At 39.4% G+C, this 24,747-nt stretch overlaps 1 protein-coding gene and 1 long non-coding RNA gene across 2 annotated transcripts; one reads left to right on the top strand and one right to left on the bottom strand.

Moving 5' to 3' along the window:
- Positions 1 to 1,578: 1,578 nt before the first annotated feature.
- LOC129708136 (myosin-4-like) lies at positions 1,579 to 17,941 on the top strand. The gene is made up of 33 exons (XM_055653713.1): positions 1,579 to 1,689; positions 1,837 to 1,900; positions 2,005 to 2,103; positions 2,413 to 2,516; positions 2,884 to 3,022; positions 4,457 to 4,575; positions 4,663 to 4,812; positions 4,901 to 5,071; positions 5,172 to 5,472; positions 5,576 to 5,649; positions 5,824 to 5,911; positions 6,077 to 6,194; positions 6,302 to 6,425; positions 6,866 to 7,002; positions 7,141 to 7,396; positions 7,484 to 7,726; positions 7,826 to 8,002; positions 8,097 to 8,242; positions 8,790 to 8,880; positions 8,987 to 9,376; positions 9,475 to 9,601; positions 10,195 to 10,313; positions 10,553 to 10,749; positions 10,836 to 11,019; positions 11,689 to 11,854; positions 13,314 to 13,438; positions 14,811 to 15,119; positions 15,363 to 15,566; positions 16,149 to 16,274; positions 16,410 to 16,580; positions 16,674 to 16,778; positions 16,893 to 16,988; positions 17,765 to 17,941. Exons 3-33 carry the CDS (start codon positions 2,073 to 2,075, stop codon positions 17,924 to 17,926), a joined length of 4,950 nt encoding a protein of 1,649 aa, XP_055509688.1. The 5' UTR covers positions 1,579 to 1,689; positions 1,837 to 1,900; positions 2,005 to 2,072; the 3' UTR covers positions 17,927 to 17,941.
- LOC129708139 (uncharacterized) lies at positions 14,923 to 23,758 on the bottom strand. Its single transcript, XR_008725292.1, has 3 exons — positions 23,415 to 23,758; positions 19,602 to 19,776; positions 14,923 to 14,998 (listed from the first exon to the last, which is right to left on the bottom strand). It is a non-coding gene; the product is annotated as an uncharacterized LOC129708139 (long non-coding RNA).
- Between the last annotated feature and the right edge of the window lie 989 nt (positions 23,759 to 24,747).

The following is a 24,747-nucleotide window of genomic DNA, read 5'->3' as shown; positions in this document are numbered from 1 at the left end:
AATATCAACCAAGACAGTTTAGTTTCGGCACGAGTTTCCAGCGTGTGTGGTTGTATTGAAAGTGCAGCAATGATAACCTTGCACTGTGTTCCAGCAATAACCCGAAGCCATGGGGGATCAGGAGATGTTCGTGTTTGGCAAGGCAGCAATGTATTTGCGTAAGTCTGATAAGGAAAGGATTGAAGCGCAGAACCGTCCGTTCGATGCCAAAACTGCTTGTTATGTCAACGAAGCCAAAGAACTGTACGTGAAAGGGAACATCAAAAGTAAGGAAGGTGGCAAAGTCACCGTGGAGACACTGGGCAAAAAGGTCAAGAATTAAACGTGAATATATTATTTTTGAAATTCTTCACCGTATTGACTTTTCCTTAAATAACACGATGGCTTGTTGATCTTTCAGATCCTAACTGTCAAAGACGACCAGGTCTACCCAATGAACCCTCCAAAATTCGATAAAATAGAGGACATGGCCATGTTGACCCACCTGAACGAGGCATCCGTGTTGTATAACCTCAAAGAGCGTTATGCAGCCTGGATGATCTACGTAAGTACAACTAACACAGAAGGCCATCCTTTGACACAGCTCTCCAATTAGTTCTAATCTCCGTAGCTTCTTCCCAAAAGTCACACAGAACAATACGGAATCCAATTTCAAGTGCCGATGGAATGCGATTTCACATTTGCGAGGAGTCTATGCCAGATATTAATAATTCCCTGAACGTAAAAAAAATCTCACCCCTAAAATGTAATTGGATCGGATCTGCAACATTTGTCCCTATGCACGCGTGCCCCGTGGAGGATTTAGAAATTGCAGAATTTGTTTTGAACTCTGTTTACAAACCCATGGCAGGCACACTCTACCAGATTTTCATGGCAACTCCAGTGATTTAAAGACTCTTGCTCTTGCATCCTCTTCTAACTGTAAAATGGAAAGTTTAAATCAATAAATGAAAGAAACTTCATATGAAACTCATCTCTGCCTGTAGACCTACTCTGGATTGTTCTGTGTCACCGTGAACCCCTACAAGTGGTTGCCCGTGTACAATCCCGAAGTAGTAATTGGATACAGGGGGAAGAAGCGTCAGGAAACTCCACCCCACATCTTCTCCATCTCCGACAGCGCTTATCAGGCCATGTCAACTGGTAAAGAGAGTTCCATTTTCCCCAGTATGGTACTGCGATTTTGATTTCTTTAAATTAGAATCATGGCACAAATTCATACATAATTTTTCATTTGACTTACAGACCGGGAAAACCAGTCTATCTTGATCACGTAAGTGTTGTACTTTCTGGTTACCCTTTTAAACCATTTTATTGCTTGTGGGGTAATTGCTGCTTTCTTCACGATACACTGTCACCTCCTCCAGCGGGGAATCCGGGGCGGGGAAGACGGTGAACACGAAACGTGTCATCCAGTACTTCGCATTGGTTGCAGCTGTCAGTGACGCCGGCAAGAAGAAGGAGGTACAAGCAGCATCCGGCAAGGTAGGGTCAGAAGCGACTTCAGAACATCGGAAACTTCTCATGGCTTAGTTGGAATTCATTTCTTCACTTAATCAATTCTCCAACTCAGGGTGACCAAATGTATTTTTACAGGGGACCCTGGAAGATCAAATCATCCAGGCTAACCCACTGCTGGAAGCCTTCGGAAATGCCAAAACTGTGAGAAATGACAATTCGTCTCGCTTCGTAAGTCCTTTGAAACTTTCCTACGTTACACATCGTAATGCCAAATCTGGTGACTATCCAGTTTAACATTGGAACGGTTTCAATAACATATTATGCTCGCTCTCTGATAGTGTTTCATCTCTGACTTGAATAACCTTTCACATTCAGGGTAAATTCATCAGGATTCACTTCGGTACCACTGGGAAGCTGTCTTCTGCTGACATTGAAACATGTAAGTAGAGCAGATGTAGAAATGCAAACTTTGGTTACTATTCAAATAGTTGGCACGTTGACTTGGTCTTTGAATTAAATCTACATTTCCACGTGTCTCCCCAGATCTACTGGAAAAATCCAGAGTGACATTCCAGCTGAAAGCTGAAAGGAGTTACCACATTTTCTATCAGATGATGACCAATCACAAACCAGAAATCGTTGGTAAGATTCAAAGATTTGGAAAGTTTAAAAGTTTCAACATATTATTCTTTGTAATATTATTTTTCATTGCAGCCTCTAAGTGGACAGATATCAATAAAATTGCCGTTGTCAGCTTAATATAATGTTATGTTCAATTTCAGTTAATGTTTATTGTATATTGTCCCATCTACAATACTTTCCAGTATTCTTCTGCAGTTTAAACTCAGTTTAACAATGGAACAGAGAAAATTGAATTATATTTTTGGATTACATGCTGCCGTTCATTTGATTAATCGCAAATCCACCAACAGAGCATTTTGCTTCCAACAGAGTCTTGTCTCATTACCACCAACCCCTATGATTTCTCATTCATCAGCCAGGGTGAGATCAGTGTTGCCAGTATCGATGATAAAGATGAACTAATGGCAACTGATGTGAGTATCTACTACACACCATCATTTGTAGCTTCCTCTCTTGATAAGTGTATCGTAAGTGTGCAAATTTTTCCACGTCCATTGCTTGCAATCCACCTTACTGAGCAAGACTTGGTTTGGGCCAGAATATTAAAAAATAGGAAAACTGTCATGAACCAGAGTTTCTCTGCATCATCTATAAAAATATTAAAACCTGTAAACTCTTAGCCTAGAATGAGTGTCACGAGGATTATTCACATTTCCCAAGCCTTGATTACAAAACTCAGATAATGTTTCATTGTGTTGGTCTTTTGGATGTTGTCATTATGTTGGCATTATGTTGGTACGTTGATATTTTGGATGCTACATCTGTTATTTGCATGTACAGACTGCCATTGATGTCCTGGGCTTCACCATTGATGAGAAGTGGGGTATCTACAAACTAACTGGAGCAGTAATGCACTTTGGAAACATGAGATTCAAGCAAAAACAGCGTGAAGAGCAGGCGGAGCCTGACGGCACAGAAGGTATCCAGCGGAATGTCATTATATAATCATTTTAATATACTTACAATTAACGTCCAATCAAGTGCACAATTTAGTTTAGTTGTGTTGAAGTGGTTTGTAAATTTTTGATTGTGAAATGATCATTGACTCTGAAAGTTACTGCAATGTCATCCTCGGCTAGTCCTGTAGATGTATGTTGTTGTTCAAGTATATGGCATCCAAGGAGAGTTAACTGAATGGATAGCAAATTGGTTCCATGGAAAGAAGCAGAGGGTGATGGTGGAAGTTGCTTCTTGGACTGGATGCCTGTGACTATGGGTGTGCCTCAGGAATCGGTGCTGGGGCCATTACTGTTTGTCATCGATGATTTGGATAAGAACATACAGGGCAAGATTGGCAAGTTTGCTGATGATACAAAAGTGAGTGTCTTTGCAGATAATGAAGATGGTTGTGAAAGATTGCAGCAGGATCTGGATTGATTGGCCAGGCGGGCTGAGGAATGGCTGATGGAATTTAATACAGAGAAGTGTGAGGTGTTGCATTTTGGGATGCTGAACAAAGGCAGGACCCACACAATAAATGGCAGGCCTCTGGGTAGTGTTGTAGAGCAGAGGGATCTAAGAGTATAGGTGCTTGGTTCCTTGTAGATAAGGTAGTCAAATAAGGTAGATAAGGTAGTCAAAAAGGCTTTTGGCACTTTGACCTTCATCAGTCAGAGTATTGAGTATAGAAGTTGGGAGGTCATGTTGCAGTTGTATAAGATATTGGTGAGACTGTATTTAGAGTATTGGGTTTAGTTCTGGGCACTGTGTTATAGGAGATATAATGTCATGCTTGAAAGGGTTCAGAAAAGATTTATAAGGATAAAGATTCATATTGAAAAAAAAGAAAGGGTTCAGAAAAGATTTATGAGGATATTGCCAGGACTGGAGGGTGTGAGATATCGGAAGAGATTGAGTAGGCTGGGTCTCTTTTCCGTGGGGTGATCTTATAGAGGTGTACAAAATCATGAGAGGAATAGATCGGGCAGATGCACAGTCTCTTGCCCAGAGTGGGGAAAATCGAGGACCAGAGGACATAGGTTCAAGGTGAAGGGAAAAATAATTCATATGAATCCGAGGGGTATGTTTTTCACACAAAGGGTGGTGGGTGCATGGAACGGGCTGCCAGAGGAGGTAGTTGAGGCTTGGACTATCCCATCTTTTTAGAAACAGTTAGACAGGATAGAACAGGTTTGGAGGGATATGGACCAAGCGCAGTCAAGTGGGCCGAAGGGCCTGTTTCCACACTGTATCACTCTATGACTCTAGAACAGATCTCAAAAAGGAATCGTCATAATTCTTTATGTTTCTAATATTACTCAGTGTAGGGTAATTGGGTATGAATGTGAAGTAACAGCCTGGAGCATTCCGTCGGTATTTCCAACATGGTCAATTGCTCTTTATTTTGTCCTAGATGCCGACAAAGTTGCCTATCTAACCGGCCTCAACTCAGCAGATTTACTAAAGGCATTGTGCTATCCACGAGTAAAGGTTGGCAATGAATTTGTGACCAAAGGGCAGACGGTTCAGCAGGTACAGTTACCAGAAATTATAGTAAAATGTGCCTGTAAATAATTAGAACAGTTGGCTTTCAGTTATTGACCAAATTGTATCATTTAGGTCTACAACTCAGTTGGTGCTCTTGCCAAGTCCATTTTTGAGAAAATGTTCTTATGGATGGTGGTCCGTATCAATCAACAACTGGACACAAAGCAGGCCAGACAGTATTTCATTGGTGTGCTGGACATCGCTGGTTTTGAAATTTTTGATGTAAGGATCAGAAAAAAAATATTGATTTAGGTTTTTTTTTATAAAGAGGCAATTATATTAAACTATAATTTGCAATATATTCATGCAGTACAACAGCTTGGAGCAGTTATGTATCAACTTCACAAATGAGAAACTGCAGCAGTTCTTCAACCATCACATGTTTGTTCTGGAACAAGAGGAGTACAAGAAGGAAGGAATTGAATGGAACTTCATTGACTTTGGTATGGATCTGGCTGCTTGCATTGAGCTCATTGAGAAGGTAATGAATGTCATGTAAGACATGAATGAGAATTGAATATTGTTTTAGTATTTTGTTGCTAGGAAATGCTCATAAGAAATAAACATTGGCATCCCCACAGCCCATGGGTATCTTCTCAATTCTCGAGGAGGAGTGTATGTTCCCCAAGGCATCAGACACTTCCTTCAAGAATAAGCTGTATGATCAGCACCTTGGAAAGTCAAACAACTTCCAGAAGCCCAAGCCAGTCAAAGGAAAGCCTGAAGCTCACTTCTCACTGGTCCATTACGCTGGCACTGTGGACTACAACGTTTCTGGCTGGCTGGATAAGAATAAGGATCCACTGAATGAAACTGTAACTGGGCTCTTCCAGAAGTCATCGGTGAAACTCTTGGCTCATATCTACGCTGCGGTTCCTGATGGTAAATCTCTGCTACAAGCAGTTGTTACCAATATTTTTTTTACTCGCATCGATCTCTTCCTTTTCCTAATCCTCGTGGAACAACATCTTTTGTTTCTTTGCAGCTGAAGGTGGTGGTGTTAAGAAAGGAGGCAAAAAGAAGGGTTCTTCCTTCCAGACAGTGTCTGCTCTATTCAGGGTAAGGTTTTCTCATTCGATAGATATTTCAGTCCATACGAACATATGTCACAATATCTTCATAACAAAACTTGATTGAAATGTAAGAAGTTGAAAATAAGCCAACCTTCTGTGATTCTGATAAACATCTTACAAAGAAATAGAGATTACTATCAATTTGTTACATATCTCAAAGGAAAACCTGGCGAAGCTGATGGCTAACCTGAGAACCACACATCCACATTTTGTGCGCTGTATAATCCCCAATGAGACAAAGACACCAGGCAAGTTCGATTCTTTCTCTATCATACACTTCATGACATAGTTGTTACATAGGGAAAATAAAACACCTAAAAACATGAACATTGTACTAAATTGCCTTTATCTGGACCATATTGTAAACAAAATGAACGGCTGTTGTATTTTAATGTTCATTTTATATCTATCAGGTACTATGGAAAATCATCTTGTCATGCACCAGTTGAGGTGCAATGGTGTGCTGGAAGGTATCAGAATCTGCAGGAAGGGATTCCCAAGCAGAATAATCTACGGTGACTTTAAGCAAAGGTGAAATACATTTCAAACACTGCACCAGTTTTCATTCTGATAAAGATATTTATTCTTTGTTGAAAATAAACATCTAAGTATATTAATTTTTTTAATTAATAAAATAGATATAGGGTTCTCAATGCCAGTGCCATTCCTGAAGGTCAGTTCATTGACAGTAAGAAGGCCTCTGAAAAGCTACTAGGATCCATTGATGTAGATCACACGCAGTACAAATTTGGACACACAAAGGTAAATATCTCAAGCGTAATTTTAACATTTTGAAGTAATAGGCTGATGATAGTAAGCAATACCTCCCAAGGGAGGTGCAATTTGAATGAAAGAATAATGACCTCTTCCCGCTGTTCCATTGATGCCCAAACTTCCAGAGTCCACTCACTCCTCCACATACAGAAGCAATTGTATGGGACAGGACAAGAAAATATGGTAATAAAATATGAAAATTACAGGAAAAATGACGTGCTATTTTCGCGAATTCATTTCTCTCGCATTGCAGGCATTTTATCCATCCCTATCTGCTCGTGAAAAGATAGTCATAAGCCACCTTCTCAATCAACGGTAATCCAAATGTGCATACTACAGGTGTTTTAATAGATAATAGGAACACCAAAGTAATTGTTCTTTTTGCACTGAATATATGTAAAATGAAACCTTGTATTCCTTTCTTTAAGGTATTCTTCAAGGCTGGTCTCTTAGGTACACTTGAAGAGATGAGAGATGAAAAGTTGGCACAGCTCATTACCCGCACTCAAGCTATTAGCAGAGGCTATTTGATGAGGGTTGAAATTAAGAGAATGCTGGAAAGGAGGTAAATGTTACTATTTAAAACATGCACAAGTCTATCTGCCAACAATGAATATCTTTTATCTTCACCCACCGTTTATATTTACTCAAGTAATGGAAGGATTGTCATGCATTGAATTTCTTGTTTATGTGTGTCCTTTAGGGAAGCACTGTATACTCTACAGTACAACATCCGTTCATTTACCAATGTCAAACACTGGCCATGGATGCAACTGTACTTCAAGATCAAACCTCTCCTGAAGAGTGCTGAAACTGAAAAGGAAATGGCAAATATGAAAGATGAGTTTGAGAAAACTAAGGAGGCACTTCTTAAATCTGAAGCACGGAAGAAGGAATTGGAAGAGAAAATGGTGGCTCTTGCCCAGGAAAAGAATGATCTCCTACTTCAAGTCCAAGCAGTATGAATATTTCTTGTGTAGTAAACTATATGCTGTAATTACCCTTAAAATCAGCCAAGTAAAATTAGTTTCATAATTTTTCTATAGGAAAGTGAAACTCTGGCAGATGCAGAAGAAAGGTGCGAGGGGTTGATTAAAAATAAGATTCAACTGGAGGCTAAAATGAAGGAAGCAAATGAAAGATTGGAAGATGAAGAGGAGATGAATGCTGAGCTGACAGCTAAGAAAAGGAAACTGGAGGATGAGTCCTCAGAACTGAAGAAAGATATTGATGACTTGGAGCTCACATTAGCCAAAGTAGAAAAGGAAAAACATACCACTGAGAACAAGGTGATCTTGATACCTAATATATGCAACTCCTAGTATATTTTTATATGTGATGATCACATGTCCTCAATTCCTGTTCTTTTTTGTTGTTGCTGAGTTTAGGTTAAAAACCTCACTGAAGAGATGGCTGGTCTTGATGAAGGTATTGCTAAGTTAACCAAGGAAAAGAAAGCTCTCCAGGAGGCCCACCAGCAGACCTTGGGTGATCTCCAGGCTGAGGAAGACAAAGTCAACACTCTGACCAAAGCAAACTCTAAATTGGAACAACAAGTTGATGATGTGAGTATTTTAAAACATAACCAAATCAGATATTTGTTTTACAATTTTCATTGTATGAGGTCAGTTCTAATAAAACATACTGTTTCTTTAACAGCTTGAAGGTTCTTTGGAGCAGGAGAAGAAACTCCGCATGGATCTGGAGCGTGCTAAGAGAAAGCTTGAAGGTGACTTGAAGCTGTCTCAAGAAGTAACAATGGACTTGGAGAATGACAGGCAACAACTGGATGAGAAACTAAAGAAGTCAGTATTTAACATTCTGAGCAAATATGTTTTGAAAACACACTGTTTAAATTCTCAACATATGTGATGGTTCTTGGTAACTATATTTTCGCAATTGTTTAAACCAGTGTACTTTGGTTGAAATAACTGCAGAAACATAGTTTTTTATGCAGAGGGTGCCGAGTCCCCGGTATGTGCTGCTGGGGGTGGTGGTTGAAGCAGATGTGTTGGTGGCATTCAAGAGAATATTGCATAGGCATACAGATATGCTGGGAAAGGAGGGATACGGGTTATGCACAGGGAGGTAAGTGTTGGTTTTGGCATAATGTTTGGCACAGAAATTGTAGGTCGAAGGGTTTGGTCTTGTGCTGTACTATTCTATGTTCTATGTACATTGGCGTAATGAATAATAAAGTAATACAGAGGAATGAGTAATTATTTTAAATGTCTGCAACATTTTATATAATTAATGCCTCAGCACAAAGAAAATAAGGCTAAATTTTTGAATGTTACAGAACTTTATTAATTAATTTGTTTAATTTATTTCTTTCATTCTTACTTTTAAAAGGAAAGAGTTTGAAATCAGCCAGCTTCAAAGCAAAGTTGAAGATGAGCAGGCTATGGGTTCCCAACTGCAGAAAAAGATTAAAGAATTACAGGTGATGTATAAGTCCAGTAAAATTATCAATGCCTTTCAGTGAAAGTCATGCACATGAATTGATACTACTGGTTCCATGATTATAACCAATGCATATTTATCTTAAGGCTCGTATTGAGGAGCTTGAGGAAGAAATTGAAGCTGAACGTGCCTCTCGCGCTAGGACTGAGAAACAGAGAGCCGATCTTTCTCGGGAACTTGAAGAGATCAGTGAGCGACTGGAAGAAGCTGGTGGGGCAACTTCAGCTCAGATTGAAATGAACAAGAAACGAGAGGCAGAATTTCAGAAAATGCGCCGTGACCTGGAAGAATGCACCCTCCAGCACGAAGCCACAGCTGCTGCTCTTCGCAAGAAGCAGGCTGACAGCGTTGCAGAACTTGGGGAACAAATCGATAACCTGCAGCGGGTGAAGCAGAAGCTTGAGAAGGAAAAGAGTGAACTGAAGATGGAAATTGATGACCTCGCCAGCAACATGGAATCAGTGTCCAAAGCTAAGGTACGGTGATAGAGGACAATAAATACTAGTAGAGTTTAACTAACAATTTGTGTTCATTTTGTCTCTCGTTTCTTGAGAACTGGTTGTTTTGATTTCAGGCAAACCTTGAGAAAGTAGCACGGGCACTAGAGGACCAGGTCAGTGAAATGAAGAGCAAACACGATGAACATCAACGATTGATCAATGACTTATCAACTCATAAAGCACGTCTTGCAACAGAAAACGGTAATGATTATTTCTATATTATGTAGCATTTATGCATCCACTGCAAGATTTAAAAAAAAAGCATAACATGAGTTTCACAGCCAAATCAGAAGGCACCCTTGAAAGATATCCAAAGAACTGTGCCAAGTTGAGGATGGGTCAGACCATGCTGGATAGTCTCAGCAGTTTATCATGATGATTTCCTGAGTAACATTGCTCCTATATCCTTGCTCAATATCTTTAGTTTCACTTCTAACAGAACAATAGCTTCCTTGAGATTGTTAGAGTAACAGAAATAATCACACAAGGTCAGCTTTAGAACAAAACTGTAAAGTACTCAGGATGGGTTCAGATTGAATGTGGTTGGGTTAGATTTTAATTTTATAACTGAGTAGGCCTGTAGCCTGAATCCCTTCCTAATTTTGGTGAAAGGACACAAATGGCCTGTGTGATGGCATGTAGTTCTCAGATCAGTCTCCTTTTCCACACCAGAGTCTAACATTTGTCACAAGGTCAATGATTTAAATATTAGATGGCCTCTGTTTTTCATCACAATACAGAATGTGTAACCTTATGTTGTGATATTTTAGCTTGCCATCTCTTCTCATTCGCAGGCGAGTTGAACCGCCAGATGGAGGAGAGAGAGACCTTAGTATCTCAGCTGACAAGAGGAAAACAAGGATATACACAACAACTCGAGGAACTGAAGAGGCAGCTGGAGGAAGAAACAAAGGTACCAAAATAATATTCTGTAAATCTTTGTTTCAGAAGAATACAACATAAACAATGATACTGGGACAGAACATGCTGAGAAATGCTGACAGTTCCATATCACACCACAGCCATTCATGCTCACACCCTCCCTATTTTTATTCATCGTGACTATAAATGAACAAGGTTCAATAATTCACCAAGAATTAGAGGTATTATTCTGATTCTTAGCCTTCACAATCTGCGCAATATTGATTTCAGGCTAAGGGAGCCCTGGCCCATGCTCTACAATCTTCCCGCCACGACTGTGACCTGCTCCGTGAACAATATGAAGAGGAGATGGAGGCAAAGGCTGAGCTCCAGCGTGGAATGTCCAAGGCCAACAGTGAAGTGGCTCAGTGGAGAACAAAATATGAAACTGATGCAATCCAGCGCACAGAGGAACTGGAAGAGGCCAAGTATGTAACAAAGAAGAACCTGTGTTCAAGCTCCATATTCTGTCAAATGGTTTTACTGTAACATTCTCTTGATTTGTACTTTTCAGAAAAAAACTTGCTCAGCGTTTGCAAGATGCAGAGGGACATATTGAGGCCGTGAACTCCAAATGTGCTTCACTGGAAAAGACTAAACAGAGACTACAGAATGAAGTGGAGGATCTGATGATAGATGTAGAGAGGGCAAATTCAGCAGCAGCAGCTCTGGACAAGAAACAAAGAAACTTTGACAAGGTAGGAGCAGAATATTTTCCCCGTCTTGCCTTTTTCGTTATTCTAAAGAAAGTTAACAACATCATGTTGATATCAAAACAACAATCTAGATGCAGTGAATCACTGGAGTGGCTGCAGAACTGTGGATTAGATCCAATTGTTGAACAGAGGGGTTTGGCCACCCACCCCAACACTCACTCCCAAATATCTATGTACATTGAGTCAAACAAAATTATGACGGAATGGGCAGAGTTTGGTTAAATAAACTTACCAAACCATCTGTAGAAAATGCAGGTGAATGCTCATTGCCTCGTAGAACAGTAGTTCATGATTAATGGCTTTTCCTTTTCCTATGTGTGAAATCAAGCTTAATACTCAATTAGATCTCATTGAATACACTGGGTCATTTAAAGATAAGAAATGGTCGTTTTCAACTCTGCAAGAAAATAAATATTGTCCCCCTATTGTGGCCTAACAAAATACGAATAAATGAATTCAGTGTGTCCACCCACACACACGCATGCAAATCATGATTTATTTTGTTAAGACAGGGTACATTACAATAATTGCCGTACAGGGTATTATTCGAGTTTTCAAATTAAACCATATTACGACACATTGTCTCACTTTGGCAGTAAGCTATCATTACTCCCATCTTTCATACACAACGCTTACTAATGTACAATATAGATTCTGGCAGACTGGAAACAGAAGCAGGAGGAAACGCAGGCGGAGCTGGAAGCTGCTCAGAAGGAAGCGCGCAGTCTAAGTACTGATATCTTCAAGATGAAGAATGCCTATGAAGAGTCTCTTGACCAACTGGAAACTCTTAAACGAGAAAACAAGAGTCTACAACGTAAGTGCACAACTTCTCTTGTCATGTAAATGTGTTAAGTTGCTAAACTTATTTAAATGATGTGCATTTATCTGGGAGTTAGAACACATAGTTCCATCTTTTACAAAAACTACCTGCACCTGCATTCACAATGAAACAAACAGCAATTGCTTAATGTGGGAATCCGGGGTCAGTTGGCCTCCATTGATCAGTCTCTTCCATTACCCTTAGCATAATTGAGTAAAATAAAATAAAGTCAAATTCACGAAAAGCCAAGGCACTCTGAACATAAATCCCCTTGAGATTAGTTGTATAGAGTGTCATAGAGTGACACAGTGTGGAAACTGACCCTTCTGCCCTTATAAATCTTTTCTCAACCCTTTCAAGCTTGACAATATCTTTCCTATAACATGGTGTCCAGAACTGAACACAATATTCTAAATGCGGTCTCACCAACGTTTTATACAACTGCAACATGACCTACCTACTTCTATGCTCAATACTCTGACTGATGAAGGCTAATGTGCCAAAAGCCTTTTTGACCACGTTATCTACCTGCGACTGGACCTTCAGGGAACCATGCACCTGTACTCCTAGATCCCTCTGCTCTACACCACTCCCCAGAGGCCTACCATTTGCTGTGTAGGTTCTGCCCTTGTTAGACTTGATAAAATGCAACACCTCACACTTCTCTGCATTAAATTCCATCAACTATTCCTCCACCCACCTGGCCAATCGATCCGGATCCTGCTGCAATCTTTCACAACCATCTTCACTATCTGCAAAACCATTCACTTTTGTATCATCAGCAAACTTGGTTGGCTGGGAGCATGACCACAGCATTTATAATGATGTACTAAATTTTTATTGAAAATGCTGAAAACACTCAACAGGTCAAGCTGCATCCATGAAAGGAGAAATAGAGTTAACATTTTAGGTCAAAGATCCATCATCAGATGCTGCCTGACTTGCAGTGTTTCTAGCATACTGTTTTGTTTCAGTTTTCCAGCATCTGCAGTTTTCTGATACTCGCCTCAATTTTAACTACTTCAATTCTGTTCTGAACAAAACCTTATGTATGCATTTTGTAAGTCGCTAAGATAAATATGTCATGATTTTATAAGGAAACCTTTCATTTTAGTGGCAAATTATGCTTTTCTCTTCCTTGATTGAAATATTTTGTAATCTTTAAAATAATTAGACCTCCTGATGGCATCATTTCTACCAACTCTATAAAAGGGAGTATCTGTGCCTCAGATATGTAGGCAGTGTCCTCCAAAAATCAACAACAAATGCCACTTTTTGACTGGTGTCCAGAACATCTGGACCATTGTCAAATTCAGTTCCTAGCCATTGTATTACAAACTATTCAAGAATGATCTCAGTTCAACAGGGTCATTACATATCATCCTTGCATTTATTTTGCAATCAGCATTAACCTACAACATAAACCTAATTTGAAATTATTTTCACAAAACAGAGGAGATTTCTGATTTGACTGAGCAACTGGGTGAAAGTGGCAAAACCCTCCGTGAGATGGAAAAGGCAAAGAAGACAGCTGAGCGTGAGAAGTGTGAAATTCAGTCAGCATTGGAAGAAGCAGAGGTAACATTTATACTTTCACCAGCAGTACATGTTACAAACTGAACTTTAGACCAACCGTATTTCTCAGATGGCCCAGCAGTTTTTCACGGCAGTTGAATAAATCAAGCAGTATGTAAAAGATATAAAAAGGATACATTCAAAAGGAAAACACTAAATAGTCAAAGTGGCATCTACTGACACTAATTGAAGGGTTATTCTTTTCACGGCACAGATTATTTTACCATGGAATAATTAATGAACAACAAGATTTATATATTGCCCATTATAACAAGATGGTAGTTAAGCTAGTTTGAGGGAAGACTTTCTAAATAGAACACAGTTCAAATGACGCCATATTAAATAAAAACAACAAATGCTAGAATTATTCAGTCGGTCAACCAGCATCAGTGGCGAGAGAATCAATTAATTTGTGATTCTTTGCCAGTATTGTGCTGGAAATCATATCTAATCAATGGAATGAATCTCAGAGGTACTGCTGCTTGTGGAGAATTTCCAGGTACACACATACACAACCAGGATAGTAATGAACAAGCTGACTATTTTACAGAAATACCATATAAAGGTTATGTTACGCTGAGCTACCCGATCCGGTAAATCTCCATTTTTAAATTCCCAGCTGTTTCCTATAACCTCCTCCAACCCTACACCCGCCAAGATCTCAATACCCCTCCAGTTCTTGCCATTTACTCGATTACTCCACCACTGGTGTATGTGCATTTTGATTCCTTGAACCACCCAACTGGAATCCCCTCATTACCTTGTTCTGTCTCTCCCTCCTTGATGGCTCTTCTTAAATTCTACCTCTTTCTATGTATTTGTGTTATAACTCCTTGAAATTGATGGGGCTTTTTTATGTAATGCTCCTTCAAACACTATTTCAAATGTGGGACACAAAATGCAATTTACTATCAATTAGCTGACAAATAAAAGATTTCTTCAACAAAGGTTAGCGAACAGCAGCTCCTCACTCCTAGGAGACAGGATACGGATGAATTCACACAAAAATCCAACTGTTTCCCCTCAATGATCATTTGCATATAGCAAAACAAAAAATAATTTGGGATTCAGGAAAATTCCAATAGCTAATTTTCAAATAAAACAACTGTGGCAAATGGCTTTCTTCATGTAGTGATGTCAAAGTTCTTAATAACAATTTCCTTGGAGGAATTTAATTCAGCATCAAATTGTTCTGCTCTTGTTCAAAACAACTATTATGTGTGGGATACAAGAATGTTTGGAGCTGTTATATAGGTTACTATGCAAGTCATAATATAATGTTCCAGAGAAAGTCTAATTTAATGTATACCAATATCAGAACATGTAAAGCAACAATGCAGGAACTTCACAAAAATACAGTTAATCTCTCTCGTAGGCCTCTCTGGAACATGAGGAGAGCAAGATCCTCCGCATTCAGCTGGAACTGAACCAAGTGAAATCTGAAATTGACAGAAAGATTGCAGAGAAAGACGAGGAGATCGACCAGCTGAAGAGGAACCACCAGAGAGTTGTGGACACAATGCAGAGCGCTTTGGAGGCTGAGGTCAGGAGCAGGAACGAAGCCTTGAGAATCAAAAAGAAAATGGAGGGTGATCTAAATGAAATGGAGATTCAGCTGGGACATGCCAATCGCCAGGCTTCAGAAGCTCAAAAACATCTCAGAAACATACAGGGTCAATTGAAGGTCGGTATGATGGGATAATGACTTCCAGTTTACAATAAATTTATATTGCTAAATATTGTGCAATTATCAATTAATTAAGTAGTCATTACATTTTCCAATAAAAGTTTTGTAATAATCCTTGTTATTTTAAATGTTAAATAGGTAACATCTAATGAAAAGGTTATTAAAAATGGTACTAATATGAAATATATATTTAGACGTTACCATAATATCTGATAGTAAAACAAGCCTGTGTCTACACAGGACGCCCTGATACAACTGGATGATGCCCGCAGAAGCCAGGAAGACTTGCAGGAGCAACTCGCCATGGTGGAGCGCAGAAGCGGCCTGCAACAGGCTGAGATTGAAGAACTGAGAGCCGCTCTGGAACAGACAGACCGGGCTCGCAAAATTGCTGAACAAGAGCTGATCGATGTCACCGAAAGAGTTCAGCTGCTGCACTCTCAGGTCTGTGTCCATGCATTAACGTCACTTTGAATCTAATAAGCTTGCACGCCCTGCTACATAGAAGCATGCTGCCGTGGTTAGGGACTGAAATGGCCAAGGGCCAGAAAAGGTCATGGATGAACTTAACAACAGGATCTGAAAAAAGGTCCCAACCTGGAACGTCACCTACCCATATTCTCCAGGGATGCTACCTGGCCTGCTGAGTTACTCCAGCACTTTGTGTCTTTTTTTTGTTGTTGTAAACCAGCATTTGCAGTTCCATGTTTTTTTACATTTCCTGCCCTGGGCCCAACTGGCCTTTAGAAGGATCTCTCGTGAAAGGCAGGTCTGTTTGTGGACTATAATGACTGCAATGTGGGATTCATGAAATGAACGCCCAACAGACTCTTGCAGCCTAATTTAAATATGCTAAATGCCTAAGTCACACCAAAGCATGACATCATGTTCCCTCCAACAGAGGAATTGACAGAACATAGGTGTTTAATTACTTTGTTCACGCAATACTCCACCTTCTTGTGCTAGGGTTTTATATTCGCACTGATCATCCGACAAAACCTTTCAAAGTTTGTCTTTTACCTCCAGAATACAAGCCTCATCAATACTAAGAAGAAGCTGGATGCAGACCTGAATCACATCCAGTCTGAAATGGAAGAAACTATCCAAGAGGCAAGAAATGCTGATGAGAAAGCAAAGAAGGCTATCACTGATGTAAGTCAAAAGTTATTTTAATTTTTAATTTGTTTTTTGTGCAAATATCGATTCATATTCATTTCAAACACCTAGTTGGTATGATTTTGATTTTGAAATTAAATGATGATTTGCCCAATTGCCTCATATTGCAAGGCTGCCATGATGGCTGAAGAGCTGAAGAAGGAACAGGACACCAGTGCTCACCTTGAACGAATGAAGAAGAACATCGAGCAGACAGTGAAGGACCTGCAGCATCGCCTGGATGAGGCTGAGCAGCTGGCAATAAAAGGAGGAAAGAAGCAGCTCCAGAAACTGGAGGCCAGGGTAAATATTGAGGCTGTTTCACAGCATGCAGCACAATGAAACCTTTGGATATGATATTAATTATGCAATTAATCTCATTTGCTGGCCTTATAGGTGCGTGAGCTGGAGAATGAGCTGGAGGCCGAGCAGAAGCGAGGTGCTGATGCCATTAAAGGTGTTCGCAAGTACGAAAGAAGAGTCAAAGAAATTACCTACCAGGTATTGCAAAAGGAAAATAATCTCATTATTTGGTGTGGCAAAACTATGGGATTTAATAATATTTATTGATCTTACAAATTAGCACAAACATTGCTTTGTTTGCAATATTCACAGTCAGAGGAAGATAGAAAGAATGTTCTGAGACTACAGGACCTAGTTAACAAGCTGCAGATGAAGGTTAAAGCCTACAAGAGACAATCGGAGGAGTCTGTAAGTCACTAGTTCGTCAATTTTCGTAAGGTTTACAAAGTTTCTATAAAACTAACATTTAGGTATTTAGAACCATTTTGATTACACTCTGCTAATCCCTGACACTTTAATAATCTTGAAAGAAATATTACAGGCCCCTTGATCATCAATGCTTTTGGCTTTTCGCCATTTCGAAAGTATTCGTTTTTTTCATTTCTCAATCTGAAGTCAATGATCCAATATTTCCTAACATTTATTTGCCACTCTTGCCAATTTGTAAGTGAAGCTTTCTTTAACATTGCATACAATGGTGCCTATCTATGTCCCCCTGGAAGATATGGACATCTGGTTTGGTGTCCTTATTTGGATGTCTGGTTTGATAACTTATTTTCAACCATGGTAGTTAATTGGAACTGCAGCCCTGGTTCTTCCAAGTCTACATCCTGACAATATGATACCTGCGCATTATGTCCATTCTTGGAAATAAGATAAAATCAGAAGAGAAAGGATTAGAAGTAGACCCAAGGACCACTAAATGTATTGACATTTTGTTGAGAGAATGTTGCTCAGTCTGAGCTGGGTTTAAATTCAGTAACTAAATACAAAAGATCAGCACTAAGCCAGTTTATTATTCAATCTTCACTCATAAAAATACATGCAGAAATCACTGTTCTGGTAGAATTATGATAAATGGCAATAACTTTATGAATAATTTACAGGAATCTTATCCAGGTGATAATTTGCAATTCTCCTACCATGTTTGCAATCTGATGTTTCTTCACACTGTTTTCCTACAGGAGGAACAGGCCAATGTTCACCTGTCCAAGTTCAGGAAAGTTCAGCATGAACTGGAGGAAGCTGGGGAACGTGCCGACATTGCCGAGTCTCAAGTCAACAAACTTAGAACAAAAACCCGGGAAATTATTATCAAGGTATCGCAGCCAAATAAATGTTGGTAACTTGCACCATGGAAGTAATTATTTTAAATATCATGCTAGTAATATTCTGGGGGCATTCTTTCATTGCACTGATTTAACCATTTGCATTTCCTTTTCACCCATTAGAGCGCTGAAGAGTAGATGACAACATGAATTTCCCTAAAGAAGAAATCCACAGAATGTGTATTTCTTTGTGACATACTTTTTATAATTGAAATAATATTGAACGAAATAAAAGTGCAACACTGAATATTCTTTTTGTCAACTTGTCTTTGTCAGATGATTCAATAATCATGGTAGGAAAAATAATAATGTGCTGATAGACTCCGGAGAAATTATATTATAAACATAAATATTGGCGTGGGTATAGAATGAGAAAATATTGGAATGGTGTACTAAAACACTACTTAATTGAGACACAATCATATTTCACATCAGAAATGAATGAAGAACAAAAGTAGTATGAAGTCTAAAATATAAACTAAGAATGCTGGAAATGTTCTGCAAAGCAGGCTGAGTATCTGGGAAATGAAACAGTTAAGTCCTTGACCTAAAACATTCATTCTGCTTCTCTTCCCACATGTTTAATTTTCGGTATTTATTATTTATTCGTAACGACATTTCAATTTATGCGGTGGAGATTTGTCCAAGCCTGTAAGTGTGCTAGTCCAAACTGAAATGCTTAGGCCAGGCTTAATTGTAGTTTCAGGCCCAATTATTTTATTTCCCTTGCAGGTGCCTTTATACTCCTAACAATAACGCATATATTTTGAAGTTGCCATTTGCAGAGTTACCAATCTTCCTTACAATTGCCAGAAATTCATTTTTTGAAGCAGAATTTGAGTCGGCACCACCAGAGCGATTATGACAACTATCAAGTTGTAGGTCCATTTTAATTCCTGGTCCCAGGACATCGCTCACACTTTTTAAGTACTTTTGAATTGTAAACACAAGCTGCGGAGAATGTAGCAGTCCATTGTACCCAACAAAGATGCCTAGAAAGTGACACAATCGCCACCAAATAATTTTTGTATTAGTAAAACTAATAATTCAGAGAAAAATATTCACCAGAAGAATATTCTTCTCCTCGTGTTTAAATTAGTGTAATACCACTATGATAACAGACAAGGACAATCTGAAATATCATCTCTAAAAACTCACCTTAAGCATTGCAACATTTCCTCAGTACTGTACAAACTCCCCACACATAAGCAAGGGGATTGGGGTATTTAATTAGTGCAAGGTTATTCACTGAGTTGCTGACAACATATTAAATTAATATTAAATTAACTTTGCTTGCAATCTGCTCTTCTCAATGCCTAACTTTTCCCACCATGTTTAGATGTAACTACCAGGTTAATCAGAACAGATGAGCCCAGTCTATATGGGCCAAGCAATTGTTCACCCCTTTAACTAATACAAATCACGATTGAGCATTGTGAAATCTATACCAGGGCGGTTAAAATATTGGTGCCTGTGTCAAAACTATATCAAGAGCAGAATAAAAAGGGGAAGGAAGATTGGATAAAGTGAAACAAAAAAAGAACGAATGAGACATTAAAAACTAAGAAACATTTTCACAATATTTAAAGCTGAAATAGTGGAATCCACTCTTATCTAAATTTACATTAAATGCTGGTAATTCAAATCCATTGTGTTGTTAAAAGCATACTTACATTGCAGTGGGCGGACTCACCTTTCTCAACAATCATGGCATCAATAAATTAGTTTGGCATCTCAACTTCATGTTTACTTCACTGATGAATCTCTTGCTAAGACACATTGAGTTATACCACTTTAGTCCGATATCCCCATTTGGAAACATTGTCTGTGGCTGCCTATACTTGAAATCAAACTGAAGACGCAGGAATCTGCAATAAAATATAACATACAGAAAGCCCTCAGCAGGTTAGGCAGCATCCTTGGAGAGAGAGAGAGAGAGAGAGGTGGGGGGGGGGGGGGGGGGGGGGGGGGGGGGGGGGGGGAGAGAGAGACACACACACGGAACTAACACATCAAGTCAACTACCCTTTGTGTCAGAATAGTTCTGATGAACAACCTTTCATCTGATATCAGATGTCCATCCACACCTCAGCCTATTTCCAAGGTCTGGACTGCAACAGGGACTTGGGTAATGAACACTGATTAAAACCCCACCTGTGAAACACTTTGATAACCTCTAGAAGCTGGAGTTAAAGGTTTCCAATATTCAGGACTATTACAAGTTAGCAAAATTAAATAAAATATTAAAATATAAAAAAATACAGCTTTGTTATTTAATCAACAAAAATAATGACAAATAATTAAAAATATTAAAGCAACATAGAATCCTGAAGGAAATGAATGCAGTCTCTAATCCTGCACATTTGGAAGCAATTTCTTCAATGTTATTTTGAGTAATTAAAAATTCCGCCCAAATCTGAATTTTGTAACAAAGTTTCTAACATTGATAGTTAGCACAATTTTCCTGCCATTTATATAGAACTTGAGGACAGGTGATTAAAAATTCTTAGAATCAAAGAAGCTTCTGATCTAAGAAGAATCTAAATCTTAGCTCTAGTGATAGACACAAAATGCTGGAGTAACTCAATGGGTCAGTCGGCATCTCCGGATGGTTGAATGAATGGTTGTCATTTTGGATCGGAACATTTCTTCAGACCAGAACCAAAATGTCTGCTATTCCTTTTCTCCAGAAATACTGCCTGACTCGCTGAATTGCTCCAGCATTTTGTGTCTATTTATACCTTTGGTATAAACCATTTAAGACTTTTATAATCACGGCAGATACTGCAATATCTACCATTTTTGAAAATCTATTGCTATTGTTCAGCAGCACAGAATTTTTTGCTCAAGAAAGCATTTAGTTCAAATAATGCATGTACCTCTACCACCGGTTCTATAGTCTGCTTGACTGTTTCACTTCCATCTTAAATGTTTTTATTAACTCAGCTTCGATGATATACCAGTTGCGGTGCATTGATGCCAAATAATTTTCAGTAAAAATATTTTTCTAAGGTCTCTCTTATACTTGGTCATACTAATTCAATTTTTTTGTTTCTGATACAGCCTATCTTGTCAGCTAACAATGACACTTATGTAGATTTTCATATTTCAGATTTTATTTTAGAGAACACAATGGTTCTGTTCATGAAATCAATCAGGTAGCAACTTCTATTCTCTACCCATATTCAGTTAGATATGGATATCCTTTCTATCTTCACAAGGTTTCTAAAACCAGTTCCTGACAGAGATTTGGTGCAGAACCTCACAAAAAGTATGATGCTACTATTACTGTCACTTAATTGTCCACAAAACATGACAGGAAGCATTGTGACTGCTGTATTCAGGAATGTGTGAATTTCCAGCAGCAAGAATTAGAATCACCAGTCATATAGACATACAGCACGGAAACAGGCCCTTTGGCCCAACGCCCATGCTGATCAAGATGACCCATCTACACTAGTGTTACCTGCACACATATGGCCCATTAGACCCCTCCAAACCTTTACAATCCATGCAAATGTGCAAATGCCTTTCAAATGCTATTGTAGTTCCCGCTTGAACTACTTCCTCTGGCAGCTCTTCCTGTATACCCATCGTGCACCATTACCGTGAAATAATCTCTCTGGCAGTAAACTGTAACAATAAAATCTTTGAATTTTAGTTCTTTAGAATTTGATTATTGTCAAAGTTTGTATTTCGAGAATAAAACTTAATTTGACCCGAGGAGATACAAAGAACCGCAAATGTTAATTTACAAAAAAGACATAAATGCTGTAGTTACTCAGCGGGTCAGTAAGCATATCTGGAGAACCTGGATAGGTGACATTTCGTGTCAGGATCCTCTTCAGGCTGATTATGGTGGGCGTGGAAGCTTTCTGCTCATCACAATCAGTCTGAAGAAGTGTCCAGAGCCGAAAAGTCTCCCATCCATGTTCTCCAGAGAAACCGCCTGGCCTGTTGAGTTACTCCAGCACTTTGTGTATTAATTTGACCCTATCTCTTATATCCCTCTTAATCAATCCTTGTTGTTCTTCCTTTAGTGTGCTCTCTGAACACGCATTTGTATTGGAATGTACGTTTGGGATTAGCGATAAATACGTAAGAATCCTTTGTTTAGACAGACAGCAACTATTTAGCTGACACATTTCACACATGCACTGCAGAGGGCACTATGCTGCAAGGAATCTCCCGTAGGAAACTATCCAAAACGCCAGGAAGATCTTTGGCAATTTGCAAGTCCGACGTTTTGACAGGCAATAAAATTTCTAACCACACGCTGCTTTTACTCTCTGCAGTTTTGGCTAAGATGATAATTAAATTGTATTATTATTGAATGTCGATAATACAGATGATTGGACTTCAACGCTGCCAGGCGAGCAGATTGCCCGCACTATTGGTTGTCATTCCTATTAATACCCCAACACATTTTAACTAGGTTTTTAAAAGATTGTGCACAGTATTATAATACATTTTCTAGTTAAGGCGGTAACGTTAAAGGGAGCGCAGGAGAGTGGAGGTCTGGTGAATGAGCGCATGGTGAGGCTGCTGCCGCGCTGCACAATCACTAAATGCCAGCTGGCCGGTTATAGTTTTAACGCATTTCCACAAAGACTGCACAATGTAATATTTCAACGGTAGACTACCTCGTCAACACGCGTTTTTAATTTAACCCTCTCTGAGGGGGCTATACAGCCAGTAACAAAAGGTGTGAGCAAAGGGGAGGCAATAGGTGGCAGCTGAAACCTGGTGGTGAGAAGGGGAATGACGGACAGGTGGAGTAGAGGAAACAGCGGTCGGGAGGATTAATAGAAGCAGATAAGGAGAGAATAAAGGAGACAAGAAAGATCCCGGTGGGGGAACGGGAGAATAGAGACAGATAGGCGAGAAGTGAACACAAGTGGCTGCTGATGCTGGAATCTGACAATTAAGGAAGGCGATAGTGGAACTAGATCATGGAAGGGAAGGTCTGGGTGGTTGGGTGGGGTGGAGATGTTAGAAGAACCTAGATGGATCCGGATGAGAAAGCACACATGACATGAGTAACCTGAAACACGAAGGTGGAATGTTCATGCCATTGAGGTCCAGACTACCCAGAGGGAGTGTGAGGTGATGATCTTCGAGTTTGCGTTTGGTCGCACCATGGCCGTGGAATACTGTTAATAATTGAGCACATTTCGGGATAGGTGCGAGTACAGTTCCGATGATCACTGCATTTTAGTTGTGGCATGGAAAGCGGGAGAAGTTTTGAACAGATAGACAGATTTATCTTCGACCAACGTGATCAAATATCACTGAAATCGATACCTGGTTCTGTGTACTTCACTTCTGACACATCACCGCTTGATAAATTTCCTCTTGGCAAATAATCAGAAATATCTAACTATTTCGCAAATGCGCAATTGCCGCATAATCAACACGTGAGATTAAATTCAACTTTTTAAACTTAAATATTAACGTCGTTTTCCCTCTCCGTGCAATGTGGATTTGGACACCTAACATTCCTTACCCTGGTCAACTGTTGAATTGAGACGCGTAACAGCTTCTGCAACAGCAAAACAAAACACACCATTAACAAATGGACATTAACAAATTATACAAAATAAGTTAACGTTTTTTGAGCAAATTTCAAAACAATCCAATTCCAAGGCATGATTACAAAGGATACAGAATAACTCAACAATATGTCAAACATGGTAGAATATTTAAATAACTAATTCACAATTCGTCAAATGTTAAGAAATACGAATAGCAGCATTAGACGCGGACCCTTGCACGCCTGAACCGTCCGATAGTTTGTCGCGCAACCTATATACACGGAAACATTCTGCCTGCACAGCTAGTCCGCTCCTTATTTGGTGGTTGAAAAGTGTGACGAACAGCTCTGGTTCTCAGATTAATTCTTGTTTTCTCCTATCAGGATAAAATTAGAGAAGCGGTGTCAATAGTTCCGCCGAGCTATTAATCCATGTCATCACGTCAAAAGCAGAAGCGGCAGAGCGAACGTGTGCCAGGTTTAACACTGCACCTTACCGGAATGAATGAATTTGCTAAAATAAAGTCATAAGGCAAAAATAAAATTCAGCAAATTTATCTCCCTCCCCGCATATATTTTAGTTTACAATAATTACTATAATTCTCGTTTTGAACGCGCGAAGTTTACAGTTTCATTGGAAATGCGAGACTTGATTTCTGTCCTCGAATGTCACAGAAATTAAATCCCGAAATCATCGTATTTCCCGAGCATCAAAAACAGATGTTGGCAGTCTATGAAAGTAAGCATGCAGGCACAACAGGCAGTGAAAAAAGCGAATGGCATGTTGGCCTTTATAACAAGAGGAATCGAATATGGGAGCAAGGAGGTCCATCTGCAGTTGTACAGAGCCCTAGTGAGACCACACCTGGAGTATTGTGTGCAGTTTTGGTCCCCTAATTTGAGGAAGGACATTCTTGCTATTGAGGGAGTGCAGCGTAGGTTTACAAGGTTAATTCCAGGGATGGTGGGACTGTCATATGCTGGGAGAATGGAGCAGCTGGGCTTGTACACTCTGGAGTTTAGAAGGATGAGAGAGGATCTCATGGAAACATATAAGATTGTTAAGGGTTTGGACACACTGGAGGCAGGAAACATGTTCCTGATGTTGGGGGAGTCCAGAACCAGGGGCCACAGTTTAAGAATAAGGAGTAAGCCATTTAGAACGGAGATGAGGGAACACTTTTTCACACAGAGAGTTGTGAGTCTGTGGAATTCTCTGCCTCAGGTTCTCTGGATACTTTCAAGAGGGAGCAAGATAGGGCTCTTAAAAATAGTCTGAGGATATGGGGAGAAAGCAGGAACGGGG

This window comes from Leucoraja erinacea, chromosome 23, assembly GCF_028641065.1.
Source record: "Leucoraja erinacea ecotype New England chromosome 23, Leri_hhj_1, whole genome shotgun sequence".
Lineage (NCBI taxonomy): Eukaryota > Metazoa > Chordata > Chondrichthyes > Rajiformes > Rajidae > Leucoraja > Leucoraja erinaceus.
The sequence above is the reverse complement of the archived record's forward strand: the minus strand, read 5'-3'. Positions and strand labels throughout refer to the sequence as shown.

What these genes read in the sequence shown, in the direction of transcription:
- LOC129708136 (XM_055653713.1), top strand. Translation starts at nt 2,073, where the DNA reads ATGATGACCAATCACAAACCAGAAATCGTTG. An exon ending in GCATTGAGCTCATTGAGAAG is followed by an intron (nt 5,072 to 5,171) that starts GTAATGAATGTC and finishes GCATCCCCACAG; the next exon opens with CCCATGGGTATCTTCTCAAT. An exon ending in ACAAATTTGGACACACAAAG is followed by an intron (nt 6,426 to 6,865) that starts GTAAATATCTCA and finishes CCTTTCTTTAAG; the next exon opens with GTATTCTTCAAGGCTGGTCT.